Raw genomic sequence first — 20,189 nt, forward strand, 5'->3', positions numbered from 1 at the left:
AGTGAAAGCGTATATACAAATATTAAACAGCACCATTTTCAACTTTGACAATCATGCAGCAAATCAGCATGTTAGAATGATTTCCGACAGATTCTGTGCCACTGAAGACTGGAGTAATGACAATATTCAGCCTTGTCATCACAGGAATACAAATAACAAACATATCATAAAAATACATTAAAATAGAAAACAGATGTTTTAAATTGTAGTAATATTTCATACAATTAGTGTTCTTACTGTATTTAGATCTAATTATACACAGCATTGGTGAGCATAAGAGTAATTACTCCACATGTGATCTCAACAGTTTACATTGTGCACAACAAAGTAATAGCATAATTTCAGAATAATAGGTACAGATTGTTAAGTGATATTGATGCATTCACTTGTGCTGTTTAAATCAATGGTGTGTGACATGGAAAAAAAAACTAATTGATGAAAATAAGGAAAAGTAAATATGAATACCTACATTGTTTTACTTACAGTTTAATTTCCAGTATGTATTACAATACATAAACTATAATTTTATATAAAAATATGTCATTTATAATCTCATTTTTATAATAAATATTTGAGGACAGAGAAAAGGTGACCAATGATTGGTCGGGAAAGGCGTTTTGTCAGTTTAAGCAGGTTAGCAGTGTTTGCACAGGCATGAGTGACATCATCATCTAGTGTGGTGTATTGCGGAGCTCCAGTGTAAAGGAGTTCTGCTGCAGTGTTCTACCTACTGTTGCGAAAAACCCTTTAATGCAGGCGTTTCACTCCCAATGCAGCAAGAAACAGCAGTTCACCTACTGGGTTGCATGTATTGTTTCTGTCTAATATCATGCCCTCATCCAACCCAGTCTCATATAAAAACGTACCCTGACTACGTTGGTCCAAAGTGCAAAACGTAGAGGGGTTACAATAATGGCCCTTGAATTGTATGACTGTTACGTTTTTTTTGCCAATTCTTTTCCTATTGTTTAGCGTCTAAGTCACGTGACTTTCAAGATTCCGACCGTGAGAACAAAAAAACATGGCGGACATTTCTCTCATTTTTAGTGAAAAAAATCAATATTTTGAGTTAGTCTCTGCATAAAAATAAGTTTTGATTACATTTCTAGCGAGAAATATATATATTATTTTCAGAATATTCACTTAGTGGATGTACATAATCACTCGCTTGTTCGTTGTTGCGAAGATTTTACTGATTTCGCCAGAATAACGTGAAACTGCAACGTTTTGGTTGCTATGGACGCTGCTATCGCCTAGCATAGCTGTGGCCCCAGATTCCACATACTCTTCCTTGCGATTTCGCTCCGTCTGACAGATCAAACCCCTGCCCACTATATGCGTTTCTTCCGAGCGGCAACCTCACGCTCTCTCTCGTGAAGCCAATAAAGAAGTGACTAAAACTGCAATTCATCGACCGGCCGCTTGAGGCTGGTTGCAGAAGGGAGTCATTCCCATAGACTCCTCGTGTTAAAATGCCCAACTTTACAGCAGAAAAAAAACGTTTACAGCCTGGTTCAAAAAATGATTTTGGTCTACATTGCTAATTTTGCCCTTCATGACAACTGTGAGGGGGGTGATTTTTTTTATAACTCATCCGTTTAAATTATATTAAGCCTTAAAGTTCTGCATAATTAAGGGCGTGGCCACTTGAGTGACAGGTGGATTGCCGCTGCTGACAATGCCGTCGCGATAGGTGGGCGTGGCTTCAGCAATCAGCTCCCGCCTTTTTGCCCATTTTCGATTATCCGGGAGAGTCACGCGGTGATGCGCTGCCAAGATGGCGACGGCCCGCTCTGCACACTTTAGGCTTCAAAACCGAGGAGTCTATGGGTGACGTCACGGACACTACGTCCATATTTTTTTACAGTCTATGGTTTCGTCTGAGGTGGCAGCGGGAGAAACTAATGTTGACAAAGTGACGAGTTACAAAAAAGAAGTACTTTTTTTAGTTTGGAATCATTGTTAGTCCAAGAATATGGACTGGCGTGTTATTTGTGGTATTACTCCTCGAGCATAATATTTCAATAAATATCCAGGCAGTGTTCCACTGATGTGATGACGTTTCTTATGACATATTCAGTGCTGCCACCACGTGTCTGGTCTTAGTAATAACCACTGATCTATATTAAAGATCAGTGGTAATAACTTATTTCTGGTGTATTATCAAGTTTTTCTCTGCATGGAGGTGAATTAATTTTATTTATATTATTTGAAGTATGCAATATCTATCTATCTATCTATCATCTATGTGTGAAGGAGAGAGATGATCTGTCAAGCTTTTGTAAAAACAGCATGTGTTCTCTGGTTGCAACAAAGTGGGAGTCTTTCAGGCTTTTGAATTTTAATTTTTTTAATATACTGTAAACGACATACACATAGCTTATGGAACAAAACAATGGGATTGAACATTTCCTTAATTTGTGGTGTTCTCCTCCGTCACCCACTGTGGCGGCCAAGTTTCCCCACTGTAATAAAAAGAGATTGTTATAAATTTAGGTCTTTACATCAGCCATGAATTAAATTCAAAACAAACATGACAAGGTTAAGGGCAATGATGAACAGCAAGCCACCCCTTCATTCAGTAGGTTTATAAACTTACAGTAACCTGATAACAGTAAATTTCCTGCCTATGGTAATATTTTGGTTAAGGTTTGAATATGCATTACCTACGGTGTAGCCGGTTATTTGAAATCATATACCTCTGCTCTGAAGGTATCCATTGTAAAAGACCTCTGCAATTTGCTGCACAATATTAGTCTTGAAAATTTGGTCATGAAAGACCTCCCCTTTGCTCAGAATAAATTGGTTCTTATGTTCAACATATGTCTTTCAATTATGGCAGTCAGGTTTATCTGCCTTAAAGGTCCCATGGCATGGATTATTTCATTGACTGACATGCTTGCATGTGAAATAGCCAGCATTAGATGTGCAACTCTCTCGAAGAGTGCCCAAGGACACTTCGACACACTGAGCCACAGCCACCCACAAATACAAACTAAGGATATTACTTTAAGTTTTGAAGTGCTAAGAATTAGGTTATTCCAATCAAAACTATGATAAATTGTACACACCAGAGTGAACAGGGCTCCCATTCCACCAACTTCATTTGGATCCCCTGAAAAAACATCAAAGTTATGTGGTTAAGGGGTTTCCAGTTGGGGTGCTGCAATTCCACTGAGTACATCTAAGACTTTTAATTATTGTAAAGCTAACCTTCTGCATTTTGCAGCGGATCACCCTCTTCACTGGGTAGTAAGGTTCCCCTTCTAGGATACCATGGTTACATTCTAAAAGAGCAAAAAAAGTACATGAGTTTGACCTCATACATCTTCATCAATTAGTTAAAAAATTATTTTGACAGGCAACACATGATATATTTATGACTTGCGTACATCTGGCTAGGGTAAAATAATCACTTTATTTGAAATCTGATTTGAAATGGTGAAATGTAAATCTAGGAAAGCTTAATAACCTTTGGGTGATTTTTTCCCCCTCAGTTTCTTCCTTGTAGACATGTCTGAGGCTGCAGAATTCTGCTGCTTCTTTTTATTGTTTGCAGACATATCTGTTGAGATTAAGGAAATGTAGCTGTTATTACAATGAATACTGGTCTAAATACCTTTATTCCAATAACAAATATATAATATCACATTACAATTGGAAAGATATAGATATAGGCACTCATTGAAATTCATGGAAATTGTTTAACCATATGCTGTATGGTCACTTCTTCGCTCTACCAAGGGTTATAGACTACAAGATGTACACACAGGTGACCAATTGAAGGAAAAGACAATGAATGTAGTTCCTCCTACACAAATTACCTTTATCCTATAACCTCAATATTGTCTGGAGATGTGTCTTCCAGACTTCAATTCACAGACCACAGTGTCTCACATAATGAATTACTAAGTATTAAGATTTTGTCAATCTGATTCAATGGGTTTTACAAACCCCAGTTTCAATGAAGCTTGGTCAACTGTAAAACGAAAATAAAAACATAATACAACTATTTGCAAATCATTTTCAACCTATATTAAATTGAATACTCTACAAAGACAAGCTGAAAAACTTTATTGTTTTTTAGCTAATATTAACTCATTTTGAATTTGAGCCCTGCAACATACTCCTAAAAACCTGGGACAGAATCAAGACTGGGAATGTTTGGAACATTCCACAGGTGAACAGGTTCATTGGAAACACGTGAGTGTCATGATTAGGCATAAAAGGGGCATCCCCGGAATTCATTCACGAGCAAGTCATCCTTGGTTGTGAATGAATGAGCCTTCTGGGGATGTTATGTGATGGTGGGAATCACTACTGTAAAGGATATTAATGTGGGCTCAGGAACACTTTGGAAAAAAATATGTTAACACAGTTTGTCGCTACTACAAGTGCTATGAGTGCTGTCCGCATTTGAAATAGATTTTTGAAATCATGGACGTTGTGTACCTCGGGATAAAGAGGAAAAGGACCATCCAGATTGTTATCAGTGCTAAGTTCAAAAGCCATGGGGGTGTGTTAGTGTCCATGGCATACCCATGCCCCATGACATTCAAAATGAGAGAATCTTTGTAAACAAACAGTAAAGCTTTTCAGTTTGAACATTAAATATCTTGTCTTCATTGTAAATTCATTGAACATAGGAACTCCACTGGAATAGGGTTTTTTATGATCATCAGGGGCCTAATTTATAAGTGTATAAACACATATAAACAAACTGAGAAATAAGAAATTGATTATGATGACATGAATCCACGCTCCCCACAGAATATGAAAGCTTGCTAAGTTACACATATTTTGAGTTGATTATCATTTATTATTACATGGTTTGGTTAAATTCTAATGTAGAATGTTATTTCTTGATAACAGACCACTGATAAGTATTACACACCGTTGCCATGGAAAAACAGAGCGTTCCCATGGACACGGTGTTCTTTAACGGAAGCAATACAATCGTTTTAAAATCAATAAACTCCTTTTTTAAATCAATATTTTGTGTAAAATTATTTATTTATTTGGTAGGTAGCCATTTTGGTAGACCCGATCAGCCTGTCGTGGTTGTATTCGCTATAACAACCGCCTCGCTATACATTATCCCTTACTTAACAGAAACCAGCACAGGATGTTAATTGTTACAGCCATGTATTTTGATGTGTGTGTGTGCACATACTGAGCTTGTCCATATGCACAGTAGACTGAAGTGCATCCTATACAGCTAAAAATTAGTCACCAAACACCTACAGCAGACCTTGGATGTGCAACAGTGCTCTCCATCATCATCAGTTCCTATATAGATTGAAGCTGTTCTAGTGGCACATTGTGGCTGATACCACTTCAGTAATTCACTTGCCAAAAGTTTGTTTTTGCTTCAGCATCTGTCAATCTTCCTGGCAGAATTTTGAAAATGTTATATTTCCCTTTAGTAATATTTGAAAGGCAAGTTATCCAGACCTACATATTACAGTAGTTACTGGTATAACACCTCAAAAGTCACCTCACACTAATCGGTCATTGGATTTTTTTTCTTTTTTTCAAATTTAAATACATTTCCTTGTTTAGAGTATTGTTTCAGTTTAAGAAGGAGAGACAGATTAAATGTTTAACATGGTTATCATGTATACCGTGATTAAACAACATATGAAAAAAAAGATGACTAGCAATTGAATAATGATTTATATGCTATTTGAAAATATCAACATAACTTACTTCGTTTCTGCTGAGGTGGTTCTGTGAGGGGTAGGATGGGAGGACTGGTGGTGAGCTGGATGGTGGACTGGATTGGAGGAGGACTGGTGATGGACTGGATGGGAGGAGGACTGGTGATGGACTGGATGGGAGGAGGAGGAGGACTGGTGATGGACTGGATTGGAGGAGGACTGGTGATGGACTGGATGGGAGGAGGACTGGTGATGGACTGGATGGGAGGAGGACTGGTGATGGACTGGATGGGAGGAGGAGGAGGACTGGTGATGGACTGGATGGGAGGAGGACTGGTGATGGACTGGATGGGAGGAGGAGGAGGACTGGTGGTGGACTGGATGGGAGGAGGACTGGTGATGGACTGGATGGGAGGAGGACTGGTGATGGACTGGATGGGAGGAGGAGGAGGACTGGTGGTGGACTGGATGGGAGGAGGACTGGTGATGGACTGGATGGGAGGAGGACTGGTGATGGACTGGATGGGAGGAGGACTGGTGATGGACTGGATGGGAGGAGGACTGGTGATGGACTGGATGGGAGGAGGAGGAGGACTGGTGGTGGACTGGATGGGAGGAGGAGGAGGACTGGTGGTGGACTGGATGGGAGGAGGAGGAGGACTGGTGGTGGACTGGATGGGAGGAGGACCGGTGGCGGGCTGCTGGTTAGTACAACCTAAATGGTACAAAAAGAGGAAATTATTCACCTCCTGTAATAAGAACAAAGGTCCCCTTTTTTCTAGCATGGACTGTGCTCCATAAGGAAATGTCCAGTACATTTGTCTTTTGTATTCTTCTGTCTATAAATGCTGCCCTATGGACTCTATGCTCTCTGTAGAACTGAGGTGAGGCTGATTTTGTACTCTGGTGCAATTGTAGGATCTCATTATCTCATGTGAAGTGGAGATATGTGTTTATAGTTTTTTGAAGTTGAATTGAGCAATGCCTCTTGCTGTTGACTATTTTGCTATGTATAGCAGACAAATCAGTGAGCTATGTGGCTCACTGACTAGTAAAAGAATCTAGGTCTGCAAACAACTGTTATTTTCATAATCTTTTCAATGAAGCAATAAGTTGTTTGGTCCATAAACCATCAGAAAATAAAAAAAAGGCTGACCAGTGTTTCCCAAAGTCAAAGATGATATATATATTTATATATTAATATGTAAGACTCTGAAAGTAGAAACATTTTTTATTAAACAAAAGAAACTAAAAGAAACACCTATTGGATAAAGCAAAGACCAAATTTGATGAAGCAACAAATGAATAGCTATTTTTGGCCCACTGTGGTTTGCCCTGTGACAGCGGTACCAAGAAAATCCACAACTGTAATTGCTGTCACATTTATTTTTATGTTGACTATGGAGTAAGATTTTAAATAATCGCACACACTTACCATCAATTAACAGTTCATAAAGAGCCTTCATCCTGTCCAGGCATTTTGCAGAATGGTCTGACAGCTGCCATTTTGGCTGGAGGACTTGTGCGGACCAGGTTTTCTGTTTCTTTGTTTTCTTTCCAATGAAGACTATGGCCTTGTACCCCAATGTGTTTAACTTTTCGACCTGAAAATAAAGATATAATATTTTATATATATATATATATATATATATATATATATATATATATATATATATATATATATATATATATATATATATATATATATATACACAGAAATATAGGCAATTATAAATGTCTTAAACATTGTGGGCTACAGACGTTAAACACATACCAAGACAGATGCCTCATCAATAACATGAGAGGTGGTTTGGTTTTTGGTTTGGTTTTTTAACCACTTCTCCTTTCTGTCCTCAAAATTCTTAAGTTTTTTTGCCAGTCTTTGCTTTCTTGGCTGTACAGACTGGCAATATTTGCAGGTCTTGGTGGCCACACCAATAGCTGCTTTGCAGCCCACACAGGTTGTTATTGTTGACCCTCGTGGCATCTTAAAACTAGAATATAAAACAATCAACATTTAATAACCAAAGAGACATAGGAACTGCCTTATTTAAGTGTTACATTACAAATATTTGTAATTTGGACTATTTCAGCACTATCAGTAGGCTAGTGTCAGATATCAACACTTCATGTGTGTTTCATATTTTCAAACGCGATACAGCACGAGATATCATTAATATCGATGTAGTTTATTTTGCGTTTAAATGACTATACATTTCTGCCCTTGAGCCGTTTTAATGACCTGTGTGTAAGCTATTGCAGTGCATTTTGGGATTTGTAGTTTGAGTGAGTGGTGGGAGTGCGATTTACCGCGGGCCATTAATAAAAGACGTATGAAATTATCCGGCCACGGAAAAAATATTGATGCAGTTGACTGTTCTGCTGCAGTGACATGAATTTGGAATCAATAAAGTTTCCAACTCATCATTCTGAACTCGATTAGCACATTGCCGCCAACTGCAGCTAACGTTAAATGGGTAGGCTAATATACGTTAATGCTGGATAAACCCCTATGTCCTTGGACACATCCCTATAAATTCATGGTGATAAATAATTAACGAATGATGGCTTAGACAGCGCTAACTAACTTTATTATTCCGGTTCCGTAAGCATATGTTGATATCACTACGTGTATTCATTACCTACCTTTGAGGATGTACAGTATGAATTAGTGATGGGTCATGCGCAAAAGATGCGGCTCTGAGAGCCGATGCTTTGTAGTGAATCAGAAGAGCCGGTTCGCTTCGATTGAGAGCCGGCTCCAAAAATGTTTTTCCTTTGGCTGCTTACCTCAAGGCAGAACTTTGTTTTGATTGGTCAGCAATCGCATCGAGGCCAATCAGATGTGAGTATATGGGATCATAACATTATGTAAAAACAGAGAGGGGGGTGAAGTGAAGCGGCATTCCACTGCAAGTTAACGAGTCGTAACAACGTTAATGGAGGGGAGACTGTGTGTATTGTGGCAACATCTGTTCCTTCAGAGAGAATCTAAAAAAACAGGGCAGATAATCACAGAAAAAAGAAATATGATCAGTCCATCAAAGCTGAGGCATCTGATTTTTTTTGAATGCCAATCTTCACTGAGGACATTAAAACTGTTTGCTTGAGTTTGGTTCTAGTTCTGTGGATTTATTTGCTTTTTTTTTAAATTTCTATTGGATTTATATTCGGTTTTGTTGTTAATTTGTGCAATAAAATTTTTGTTTAAAATATTAAACAAAAGACTGGTTTTGTAACAAAATAAATGCACAAAATTTAAGCAATTATAATGATTCTCATAAAAAATACTGCACATGAAAGGGTTTTCAACACACAAACCATTAATATTTGCAAAATTATGGTAAAACAAAGCTCTGCAAAAAATCCTAAATTAAGACCCATTCAGGAGTCGAAAGAGCCGGATCTTCTTTGGAAGCTGAGCCAAAAGAGCCGAACTTCCCATCACTAGTATGAATGGTGGGTGGCGGAAAGAGCGGACACCCCCCCCCCCCCCCCCCACACTCACTTGTCAATCTGCTGACCTCTGTGCCTCTGTGATAGGGCAACCCACGTGTCAATCAATGACCTCTCAGAGCTACGTTGCCCACACGTAAAAACGTGATGCCACTTTTGTGACAGTTACATTTAACCATTGTATGGTGTCCGGGTCTGTTGGACCCGTTTTCATTTTTTATCAAAATAAAAATGATACGATTAATTATTTGTTCAAACTCAGACACTTTGGCCTTGGCTCATTTTCTGTGAAGAATATATATTTATTTAATCCTTTAGCAGATGCTTTTGTCCAAAGCGACTTACAAATATTTACAATAGAAAATATATTTGAACACATTTTCAATGGCCACACACTGAACACCACATTTATATTACACACAGGATGTTCGGGTCCACTGGACTAATAGAAGACCGGGGGCTGATAAAAGTGTGGAAATTGTAGGTCCTGTGTACCTTTACTCTGTCCCCTCCTGTCAGGGCCTGCTGTTAGTGTGTGTGTGTGTGTGTGTGTGTGTGTGTGTGTGTGTGTGTTTTTGTATATGGTTTATGAGGACACAAATTTGCATAATGACATGGGTATTACAACGAAAACATGGTTTGTGAGGACATCTGTGTCCTCATAAACCATACCGCTTTAAAAAACCATACTAAATGGTGTAAAAAAAAAAAAAAATGGAGAGTTCCCGTAAACCACATATCCAAGTGTGTGTATGTGTGTGCGCGTGCGTGTGTGAGAGAGAGTTATATACTAGTGAACCATGCCATCCAATAAAACACTGCAAACACTTTTCTTGTCTACTTAAATCTAACTATATCATTAGATGCATTGTGTAGCCTATTTGCTGTGGCATATATAAATGATTTGAATGACTGTGTTCATCCTGGCATAAAACCCTCCATAATCATAAAGATCTCAATCAAAAAAAATCTCAAACAATCCTCATTTTGATCATAATTTCAACACACACACACACAGGGGCGTTGCACAAGATCCCGGGCCCTATGCAGTCCTGATGGGCCTCCCTAAAAATATCCAGGTAAAATAAAATATATTCCAGACTTTTCAAGGACTTTCTCTTCCTTTGGGGCCCTTGTAATCAGTACTGGTTTTACCCCTAGTCTGATGCCCCTGCACACACGCACACACACACACACACACACACACACACACACACACACACACACACACACACTTGAAGCCCTCAAAGTGCTCTCTGAACCAGAGGCTGTTAGGGTACATGTCCAAAATGTGATTTTTTTTTTAACTTTGTCATAGAGCTTAACCAAATACATCTATGGAAAGGTCTTGACCTGGAGAGTAACATATATCAATCTAAAGGTTCTATATTATTCCTGCTTTGAGATATTGACCTTTGAACCTTAACCACAGGGCATATTTGAAGGCTTATAATTATGGGACAAAAAAGGGTTACATACATGAGACAAACTGTAATAGAAAGATGTTGACATGGGTTATAAATTCAGCATAGTCACAAAGGGATGTGGTGGGGAGGGGGGTGTGCTATGGCGTAAAAATAAAAATCCCCAATTGAACAAGACAATATTTAAAGTCTGATGCCAAAAATTTGTTTGATATCCCCTAAAATCCCTGGAATGCCACCAATTAAGTATTTACAACTTCCAATTTTAAGAAAAACCCAGTGTTTTAAAAAAAACTACAACTCCCTAGACCCCTCTTCAGTAATTGTGTTGACATCAGCACCCCAGTTGTAGTTCTTCCGTTTTAGGGTTGTGCTAGGGTTGTAAAAACATATATCTACCCAATATATCAAATATCACAAACTGACTAATAAATAATTATACTGCATGTATATGATCTTTGCTAAAAGAGGACAAAAATGTTTGTTTAATTACGATAGTTTAACAAAAACATGAGACCAGCGCGCCAACTGCTCTGCTCACGTAACGCAAAGCGGACTGTCCTAATCTCCATAGTAACGGCCATGGACAATGTTGCTACTTTCCTTATCAAAAATGTTAAAAAAAGAACACACACACATTTATTTTTCATAACTGAAGGCGTGATTATTGAAACCGTTATTTGATGTCAATCTACTGTAACGTTAGTGCTGCGTTATAAAACACAAATATAATTAAGACAAGAGATATTTAATTTTCCACTTAATGTCCGCCGTTTTTGTTTTCCCGACAGGAACCTCGAGAGTCACATGATTGAGACACAAAACAAATTTTTTGGGAAAGTTTAACAATCACACAGTTTGCGAAAGAATTGACATTTCCCCTCTGACATTTCCGCTTGACAGCTGTTATGTCTGCATAAAGCGCCTGCAGTCCTAGCCTGGATGTCAATCAGTTCGCTGTGATTGGCCGCCTCGTCCAGCGGCAGTCACCTTCCCCACGTGAGCAGTTGACAGCATCATGAATATGAAGCCTAAAATATCGTTTTCGCCCTAGTGGCTTGCTATCGTACAGGTAATATGAGTAAGTTAACACTGGCAAAGGCTAATTAATATATAATAATATAATATATAATAATATATGTCTAATAATATATTACTTATAGGATACAATATTCAGTTTAATTTTACAAGAGTGTCTGGCCCTGATAGTGTCTGCCGAGAAATGGTTTGGCCCTCGGACAAGTGTAGTTGATGACCCCTGCCTTAGAATATAGGCCTTAATACTACTTACTTGAAAGGAACAACTCACACAATGGGATAAAACAGTAAACTGACTTAAATGAAAACTATTCATGAATCAAACAAAAGAGACATGACTATAGTTGAAACAACAGTTCATTTTACTGGGTGAAATTAATAAAGTAGGCTTTCTAGAGCTAAGAGACTATGCCCTGTACAAAATAAAGACTATATATATTTAGAAAGGTAGGGGTGTGTGTGTGTGTGTGTGTGTGCGCGTGTGTGAACGAGAGAGTGAGAGTGTGTGTGAGAGTGAGTGTATGTATGTATGTGTGTGTGAGTGTGTGTGTGAGTGTGTGTGTGTGTGAGCGAGTGAGTGTGTGAGAGTGAGTGAGTATTGATATACTATACTAACGTGGAAACATAAGCTGGAATAGCACACTGTTGGAGAGAGTAAGAATACAATAGGCTATGTAAACTACAGTAGGTACACTATATACAAACTATAGTGAAGCTATGTAGGGATGCGCAATACATTTTGACCAAAAAAGTAATGCTATAAAAAACAAAGGTAATTTGTCATGTTTGACAGTTGTGAATCACCAGTGATTGGGTTGGGGGAGAGGGTGGGGACTAATGGGCTAACATTATGGGTTTTTACAGTATCAGAGGAATTTGCAGTACATGCTCTAAACACAAAGAAATATTACAACAGCAGTAAAATAACCTCAGGTTTCACATACAAGTTATTACAGCACTGACGTTTGGGTTCAACACAATGTAAACACATCATCTCCCTAATAACTACTCTCCCAGTTCCTCATCAGTTGAGGAAGTATTCTCTGAGTCTTCCTCTTCAGAAAAGTCATCTAAGGGCAATGTTTGCAGTCCAAGAATACATTTGTATGTTGTGCGTGCTTTAGCCAGTTGTGCTTCAACTTCACGCAATCTTCTCTTCAGCACACAGAGTAGTCCTTCACGTCCTTTCTCCATTAAGCCCTCTGTACTGCCTGAGAATGTGACATTAAAATATAAAGAAATGAGCCAATGGTTACCAGAGAAGCAAATAGAAGAAAGAGACTTCCTATGTGTTGTCCTTACATTTCCCAGTGGTGTCTTCAGTCAGCTGAAAGGTAAACTCTTCGATCAGTCCAGCAACACTCCTCATGTACTCCATGTGCTGCTTGACTTCGCGAACCACAATAAATTCTTCTTCTTTTAGTCTAGCCAGCAGCATTACCTTGTCAAAAACTTTTTTTTTTCGCTCCATATCACCATGACCTGCAATACATTACATCAAAGTGTTATCTTACAACCTCCTATAAAAATATTGGGACAGAAGATGTTTTGCTACTACAATAGAGAAATAAACCCTGACAGGATGAGATAGAACATCAGCGCTTCGCGAAGGGGTCTGATCACATCCATTTACAAATTACTGCATTCTTTTTTTTTGCATATTGCCCAAGTGTCTTAACATTTTTTTTTACATCGGATTCCATATTTACATCAAGATGTGTGAATCAAACAATTTGTATTCAGTGCATTTCAGGGGAAGTACTTACATTCCCATGGCCAGGAGTAGTTGTCCACAGCCAGGAGTTCATTGGGAGGAGGCAGTTTTTCAACTTCCCCCACAGTAGCATTGTGGTCATTGATGGCAACTTCCAAGGCTTTCTTCTCAACAGCAATCTTTCTTCTCAGTTGATGCCTTCGCTTGTTCCCACCTACAATGAGAAACACAAAATGAGTGTACATTCACACGATCACTACACAAAAGCACCATACAAAGTAAGACTTCACAATATGTATGTTTTATGATTATTGTGACAGATGTTGTGTGATAATTTTTGCATAACAAGTTTCATAATCATTTGAAAAATTGTGAAAAAACATTTTTTTTCAGAATCTACTTTTTTTTATTTTAAATAGAGTACAAAATTGGTAGGTCAGGATATCTCTGCACTATGCAGAAATATTGGAAATATTTGGATATTGCACTCAACCTTATTATGATTTTGACAGTTTTTCAGTATGCTGCCCTGACTTGTAGTAAACCTATTTCAAAAGATGTTTTTTTTTTTAAATAAAAGGCTTTGCTATTTTTACTATGTATAAATCAGTAGTGAATTCATTTTTCACAAATCTGCATTACTAGCGGCCTTTTCTGCTCTCACCAGACTGACGATACAGCTGAAATTTTCGCTGTTTGATGCCCAAATATAGCCCCTCGATGGTCCTCTGCAGGTCATTTTGGATTGTTGCTCCTTTGGACGACAACAAACAAATTGATTAATGCCAATTTCAGTTTACAATCAGCCTATTTTCAGATGCCCTGTACAAGAGCAGAGCCTATGATTCTTAAAATATCGCATCAAATAATTTTTTTCAAAGTACCTGAGGTCCACTGCTGCACATCAGACACCCACTGCTGGACTGTGTCTTGCTGTAGAGATAACTCAGTTGTGAGTTTCTCCAGGTCCTTTGTTGCCTCTGCAATCCTTTGTACAGTCTATCCAAAAGAAATATCCTTGTTAACAAATGCTGAGAATTTAAAAACAAAAATGTTATTATACATATTTTCCTAGTTGTACCTTGATGTATCTTTTGGCCAGTGTCCGGTCAAGGTTTTCTGCCTTTCGCTTGTTCCAGCCACTTGCCTGGATAGTTAGCATGTCTGTGCGAACTTGACACACAATGTATGTGCAGTAATTTAGGTTCACAGTGAGGACCACAGGTCAGATACTACATTGATCATTCTCTAATATTGTCACATAAACCTGGAAATAATCATACAATTAATTAACGTGTCAGAAGTTAAATTATTATTAAGAGAATCCTGATCAGTGTAAAAGTGCTGACTAGACAGTTGTTTTCTAAGGGAGCACCTATGCATGGAACTCTAAAAAGCAAAGGCCGAGCATTAGTGTTAAAACCACTTGGTCTCAATTTGGACACAACTTTACATGAAAAATGCTTACCGGCTTTTGACATGTACTTGGAACATATGGCTGCTCGAGAGAGGAAGCTGTTAACCTGTTCAACCTCCTCCCCGATTGTTGTTCCAGCTCCTTCTTGATTGCGTCCCCCCCATTTTAACTGAAACACATTTAAATGTTATAATTTGGAAAACAACAAGTAGGGGCAGAGGAAAGACAATCATAATGTGTGTTGCAAATGGTAAGTAATACATCTAATTGTCATTATTACCTCACACATCCATGAATGCGCTTTTGCATGCATGATGGAGAGAAATGGGCGCATGTTCAGCAAGTCCTCCAACTCTGGACAGTGGCCCACAACTTTCTGCAGATATGGCCAATATTTGCAGACCACATCAGAGCAAAAAAACTGGACGGTCTGTGAAGCTAGCTGTTTCTGGAGATATAATGGGTATGCAAATATTTCTCCACGGAACATATTCAGTCCCTTGAGCAAAACCCCATGACGGCAGACAGCAACTTCAACACCTTCCTCGTCTAGTTTGCTTCCAGACTTGTTGGCAGACTCTCCTGCTGCGGTCCACTGACCCGCACCACATCTCCCTTTCCCTGGATTCTTAAAAAGATCATGGTATTATGGCATTTGATGCAAACCAAATAATGTTTAAATTTTGGGGAAAAAACTGGCAAGCATTCATAAAAATGTAAAATTGTGGCGTTACACATGAAATATAAATTTAGCTTACATGTCCAGTTGTTTCATGGATGTAATCAACAAAGGAGGACACATCAGCATCATTGGCCAAAAAGACTCCATCAAAAAACCCATCAGGTCTTGAAAGAAATATATAGATGTGGGTTAAATTTACTGTATAAAAGTAATTTGTGGCTCACTAGCATTTCATTGTACATGAATGTTACACACCCTGGTTGGCTTTTGAAACGATATAATTTGCGGTTCCCATCCACTGCAACTGCCAACATGTATGGTGTGCATGCAGGGCACTGAAAATGCTGGACCTGAGACAGCTTGTCAACCTCAAATTTGGCATAGGCCCATTCGAGGAAGGCCCTCTGCATTGTGTCCCCACAAATCTTACCACTCTTAGAGCAAAAGTGAAAAACAAAAAAGTAAGTAACTGTGTCGAAGGTTGGCTTTAGACTGTGGTCATGATGAAGAAAGGGCTCTGTCAAGAAATATGTGCTGAAACTTTGGAGATTGTAACAACAAGTCCTAACAATGAATCTGTTCTATGAATCTCTAAAAGGTGATCCAAACAGGATAACTAAATGATGCGTCCACTCACTCGCCCGAAGAGTTTTGTACGACACTCGAGCATGCTGACAAAAGCTTGTCTGGACATCCCTGGGGCAGTGATTTTTAGATCCTCATACGTGGTGAACAAGTCCACCATGTACAAGGTCTCAAAATTGACAGTGGCTGGCCAGTAACCACTTTCAACCAGATCACTTATGGTCACTGGCAAGGTTTTTCCACAGGAGCAGTTTACTGATGGAAGGAAGAGGTTGTATCTTCCTGAAATTTCAGACAAAAACAATTATCTCTTGTTCACAAGAAACAAAAAACACAATATGAAGAAATAATAAAAAAATTTTTTTACCATTCATTCCAATTAAAATAACTGGCTTTCCCTTGGAAAAGCTTGTTTGCCCAGTGGAGCAGTCGCAGCAGGGAGGAACGATTGGTAACATGCAATCTATGCAATCTAAAAAGCAGAATTAGTTTACATATTAGAGTAAATGGAACCCAAAACTCAACAGAGAGGGTGTTGTTTCTATCAAACACAACTTAATCCAGCATGTTTGTTGGAGTAAACCAGGATTTGTGTAAAATGTAAAACAGCCTATATAACCTGAGACTTAAAAACCACCTTTTTCATGATAGGAGAATTTCCCTCCCTCGTGCTGCTGAACAAAAGTGGATGGCTGCAGTTGTCTGAAGAACCCCTCCACCATGGATGCTCTGTTATGAAGCACCAGGGCCTCATGTGTGGAAAGGTCACAGGCTGTGCAGTAGAGTGATCGTGGTAAACAGTCCCTACACATCACTACTGCAGCCTTGTGTCCACAGTGATGGCAAACCCCCTCCTTGGGCTTCTCAGATGACAACATATTGTTCACCATGAAGGGCCTCATTACTGTCCAATTCTCCAGAGAGGTAGTTTGCCTGTTACTCCACTCTGAGGGGAAAGACTGTTCATCACCACTTCCCAAGAGTTCTCGGACATCTTGAATGAGGGAGTCTGAAAATGAAAATGGAAGAAGGCATTGTTAAATCTGGGCAATTACCACATAACAAATGTGGAAAAAAGTATTAAGGGAAAAAAACCAAAATTTTCGATGATCACTGTGTCTTCAGTTGTGCTGGTAGACGGAGCACAGGACACGCTTTTAACGCTTGCTGAAGAAACTGCAAAAATATAAATATCAATTTAGAACTTGCTCAATAAATAATGAATGCAACTAATGATGAAAAAACAGACAAAAAACCAACCAGTAGCTGAATCTCGCTTTCGTTTCTCTCCAGCTCTACATCTTTTTGGCAGAGGTTGACCATCTTTGTCCTCATCAGGCCAAACACACAACTTTGTGGATTGTTTTGAACCTCCTTTAGTTTGTCCATGCTGATCCACCTAAATAAACAATTAAGCCACAGAATAAACCACCACCCACCAAGGTTATCACCACCTATAAACATCTCATTATAAAACCAATGTTATAATATTACATTGTAAAAATTCAGTCTAACGGTTGTGGCCCTGTCTAGAAAACCCGTTCTTCATTGAAAAATAGAAAAGAAAGTTAAACGTTTTGACAGAATATTGAATTAAACTCTCACTGGCTCTAACGTGTGAACTCAGCTCAGCTCAGCACTATAGCTTGCATTTGAATAAAGACATTTAACCTGGTACTGTATAGTTGCACTTTTTTTGGAGTGTTGCAATTTTGCACATTGATACTTCTTCCCTGCTATACCTCAGAGCCTATTATGGTCTTAGACATTGTAATTAGTATGTAATTCGTATACTTTTTCCACAACTGAGATGTTATTTACCTTGCACTCATCCAGGAATGCATCAACCAGGAATATGGCATCTTCGGGGTCAAGGTGATTCATTTTCAGCTTGGTCAAGTTAATTTTCCACGCTTCTTTTTCCTCCTTGTCTAACTTTCCCTGCTTATTTTCCCTCGTATTCTTCGTCTTCTTCTTCTTCTTCTTCTTCTTCTTCTTCTTCTTCTTCTTCTTCTTCGTGGGGCCTTGACGCGTCAACACCCAACACCCACCAATGAGATCGCACCACACAAATGCACGGAGGTTATTATTATTATTTTTTTTTTATTATGCCATACATCAAAAAAAAAAAAAAAAAAAAAAAAAAATACAAAGAGAAACATTAAAATGAGAAGGAAAATATGAACAACAATATTAAAACCATGCCAGAGGACAATAATAACCATAAAAAAATTCACGGAGGTTCCGGTGTTCCGGTAGATGTCAAAATTAAAAACAGCGGACTGATCGTAACTCCTCACTTTGTCAACATTAGTTTCTCCCGCTGCCACGGATTAATGTGTTGTTCAGCAAATCAACCTCAGACGAAACGCATATAGTGGGCAGTCACTATAGTCTGTCAGACGGAGCGAAATCGCAAGGAAGAGTATGTGGAATCTGGGGCCACAGCTATGCTAGGCGATAGCAGCGTCCATAGCAACCAAAACGTTGCAGTTTCACGTTATTCTGGCGAAATCAGAAAAATCTTCGCAACAACGAACAAGCGAGTGATTATGTACATCCACTGAGTGAATATTCTGAAAATAAAATATATATTTCTCGCTAGAAATGTAATCAAAACTTATTTTTATGCAGAGACTAACTCAAAATATTGATTTTTTTCACTAAAAATGAGAGAAATGTCCGCCATGTTTTTTTGTTCTCACGGTCGGAATCTTGAAAGTCACGTGACTTGGACGCTAAACAATAGGAAAAGAATTGGCAAAAAAACGTAACAGTCATACAATTCAAGGGCCATTATTGTAACCCCTCTACGTTTTGCACTTTGGACCAACGTAGTCAGGGTACGTTTTTATATGAGACTGGGTTGCCTCATCCCAATGCACAGAGCGAGAGAGAACCACAGATAGTACACATACACGTTCACACACAAGGACACACAACACAGATAGAAAATCCTCACGCTTGATAGGGTATAAATACTGCATATATTTAAGATATGTGCATCACACTTCCTTTTCTGGATGTGTATGTATTTGTTTTTCAGTTTGTTCATAAGATACTCCACCAAATCTACTTCAAACAGAACTCACTGACTGTGTCTCCCAATGACGCAAGACCTCACACCTGCAATGTCGGGTGATGACCAGCAGAGGGAGACCACCATCAACCACAAACCACCCTTTAAAAGAGTGAAGAAGCACCAACTGAATCGACTGTAATTATCTACACCAAGAAAAATCAATTGATTTCACACACACACACGCACACACACACACACACACACACACACACACACACACACACACACACACACACACACACACACACACACACACACACACACACACACACAAAAAGGAAGTGGTCACACTAAATTAGGTGATCTTACTTTTAAAAATGACATAAAAATAACATAAAAATAAAGTTTAGTTGAACGTAGTCAATGTGATTTAGTTAGATCTACTCAATTCCATTGAGTAAATACCAGTATTTTCAAGTGAGCAGTTCCACCATTATCGCATTAGGTCTGTTTTACTTGAATGAATGTATTAGAGATATACAAAATTATAGTTCTAATGGTTTAGTAAATTATGTCATTTGAACCTAAGTTACTAATATAATGTCTATAACAAAAGGTGCTGTTTAAAAGAGTTGAGGTTGAATGTTACAAGACATTATGTCAAATGCAGTTGAGATTGTAATTTGTGTAATTTCATTCCAGCTTCGAGTATGAATGAAACAGACATCACATTATAAAAGTGTCCAGTGCTCCATAATGCTTACATTTCCTGTTTTAGATGGAAAACCTTAAGGCCATTCAGAGTCTATCTCGTGTTTTTGAATATCATTATATAAATAGACACACTGGCTCATGAAAACCTTGTGTAAACATGCAAACACACCAACTCAACAACCCAAGAAGTAAACACTTTTACATTAAAGACATTTATTCCAAATGGTGAGGAGAATATTTATTTGATCCCCTGCTGATTTTGTAGGTTTGCCCACTTACAAAGAAATGAAGGGTCTGCAATTTGTGAGTGAAAAGATAAAGTGAGAAGGAGACAACTGCTGGTGCAATAATTCCGAAATGGAAGAAATTCAAAATAAACATCAATCGATCTCGGTCTGGAGCTCTGTGCAAGATCTTGCCTCATGAGGTAAGGATGATCTTGAGAAAGGTGAGGGATCAGTCTTGAACTACACAGGA

At 38.5% G+C, this 20,189-nt stretch overlaps 2 protein-coding genes across 2 annotated transcripts; both read right to left on the reverse strand.

The window, feature by feature from the left end:
• Positions 1-2,368: 2,368 nt before the first annotated feature.
• LOC127944992 (ras-associated and pleckstrin homology domains-containing protein 1-like) lies at positions 2,369-8,328 on the reverse strand. Its single transcript, XM_052541461.1, has 8 exons — positions 8,307-8,328; positions 7,435-7,654; positions 7,096-7,264; positions 5,710-6,375; positions 3,473-3,565; positions 3,214-3,287; positions 3,072-3,115; positions 2,369-2,465 (listed from the first exon to the last, which is right to left on the reverse strand). Exons 2-8 carry the CDS (start codon positions 7,645-7,647, stop codon positions 2,414-2,416), a joined length of 1,311 nt encoding a protein of 436 aa, XP_052397421.1. The 5' UTR covers positions 7,648-7,654; positions 8,307-8,328; the 3' UTR covers positions 2,369-2,413.
• Positions 8,329-11,930: 3,602 nt separating this feature from the next.
• Positions 11,931-19,142, reverse strand: LOC127944319 (uncharacterized). Its single transcript, XM_052540205.1, has 17 exons — positions 19,103-19,142; positions 17,798-18,000; positions 17,237-17,375; positions 17,072-17,152; positions 16,614-16,985; positions 16,344-16,439; positions 16,029-16,258; positions 15,647-15,825; positions 15,468-15,555; positions 14,990-15,337; positions 14,761-14,878; positions 14,374-14,465; positions 14,177-14,291; positions 13,957-14,046; positions 13,345-13,506; positions 12,881-13,060; positions 11,931-12,789 (listed from the first exon to the last, which is right to left on the reverse strand). The coding sequence occupies exons 1-17, from the start codon at positions 19,140-19,142 to the stop codon at positions 12,584-12,586; spliced, it is 2,739 nt and encodes a 912-aa protein (XP_052396165.1). The 3' UTR covers positions 11,931-12,583.
• Positions 19,143-20,189: the final 1,047 nt, after the last annotated feature.

Source organism: Carassius gibelio, chromosome A23 (genome assembly GCF_023724105.1).
Source record: "Carassius gibelio isolate Cgi1373 ecotype wild population from Czech Republic chromosome A23, carGib1.2-hapl.c, whole genome shotgun sequence".
Taxonomy (NCBI): Eukaryota; Metazoa; Chordata; class Actinopteri; order Cypriniformes; family Cyprinidae; genus Carassius; species Carassius gibelio.

What these genes read in the sequence shown, in the direction of transcription:
- LOC127944992 (XM_052541461.1), bottom strand. Translation starts at nt 7,647, where the DNA reads ATGCCACGAGGGTCAACAATAACAACCTGTGTGGGCTGCAAAGCAGCT. An exon ending in TTATGAACTGTTAATTGATG is followed by an intron (nt 6,376 to 7,095) that starts GTAAGTGTGTGC and finishes TGTACCATTTAG; the next exon opens with GTTGTACTAACCAGCAGCCC. An exon ending in GGGGAAAAAATCACCCAAAG is followed by an intron (nt 3,288 to 3,472) that starts GTTATTAAGCTT and finishes TTGCTCTTTTAG; the next exon opens with AATGTAACCATGGTATCCTA.
- LOC127944319 (XM_052540205.1), bottom strand. Translation starts at nt 19,142, where the DNA reads ATGGTGGTCTCCCTCTGCTGGTCATCACCCGACATTGCAG. An exon ending in TGGCCAAAAGATACATCAAG is followed by an intron (nt 14,292 to 14,373) that starts GTACAACTAGGA and finishes TCTTTTGGATAG; the next exon opens with ACTGTACAAAGGATTGCAGA. An exon ending in TCAGCTGTATCGTCAGTCTG is followed by an intron (nt 13,507 to 13,956) that starts GTGAGAGCAGAA and finishes TTCTCATTGTAG; the next exon opens with GTGGGAACAAGCGAAGGCAT.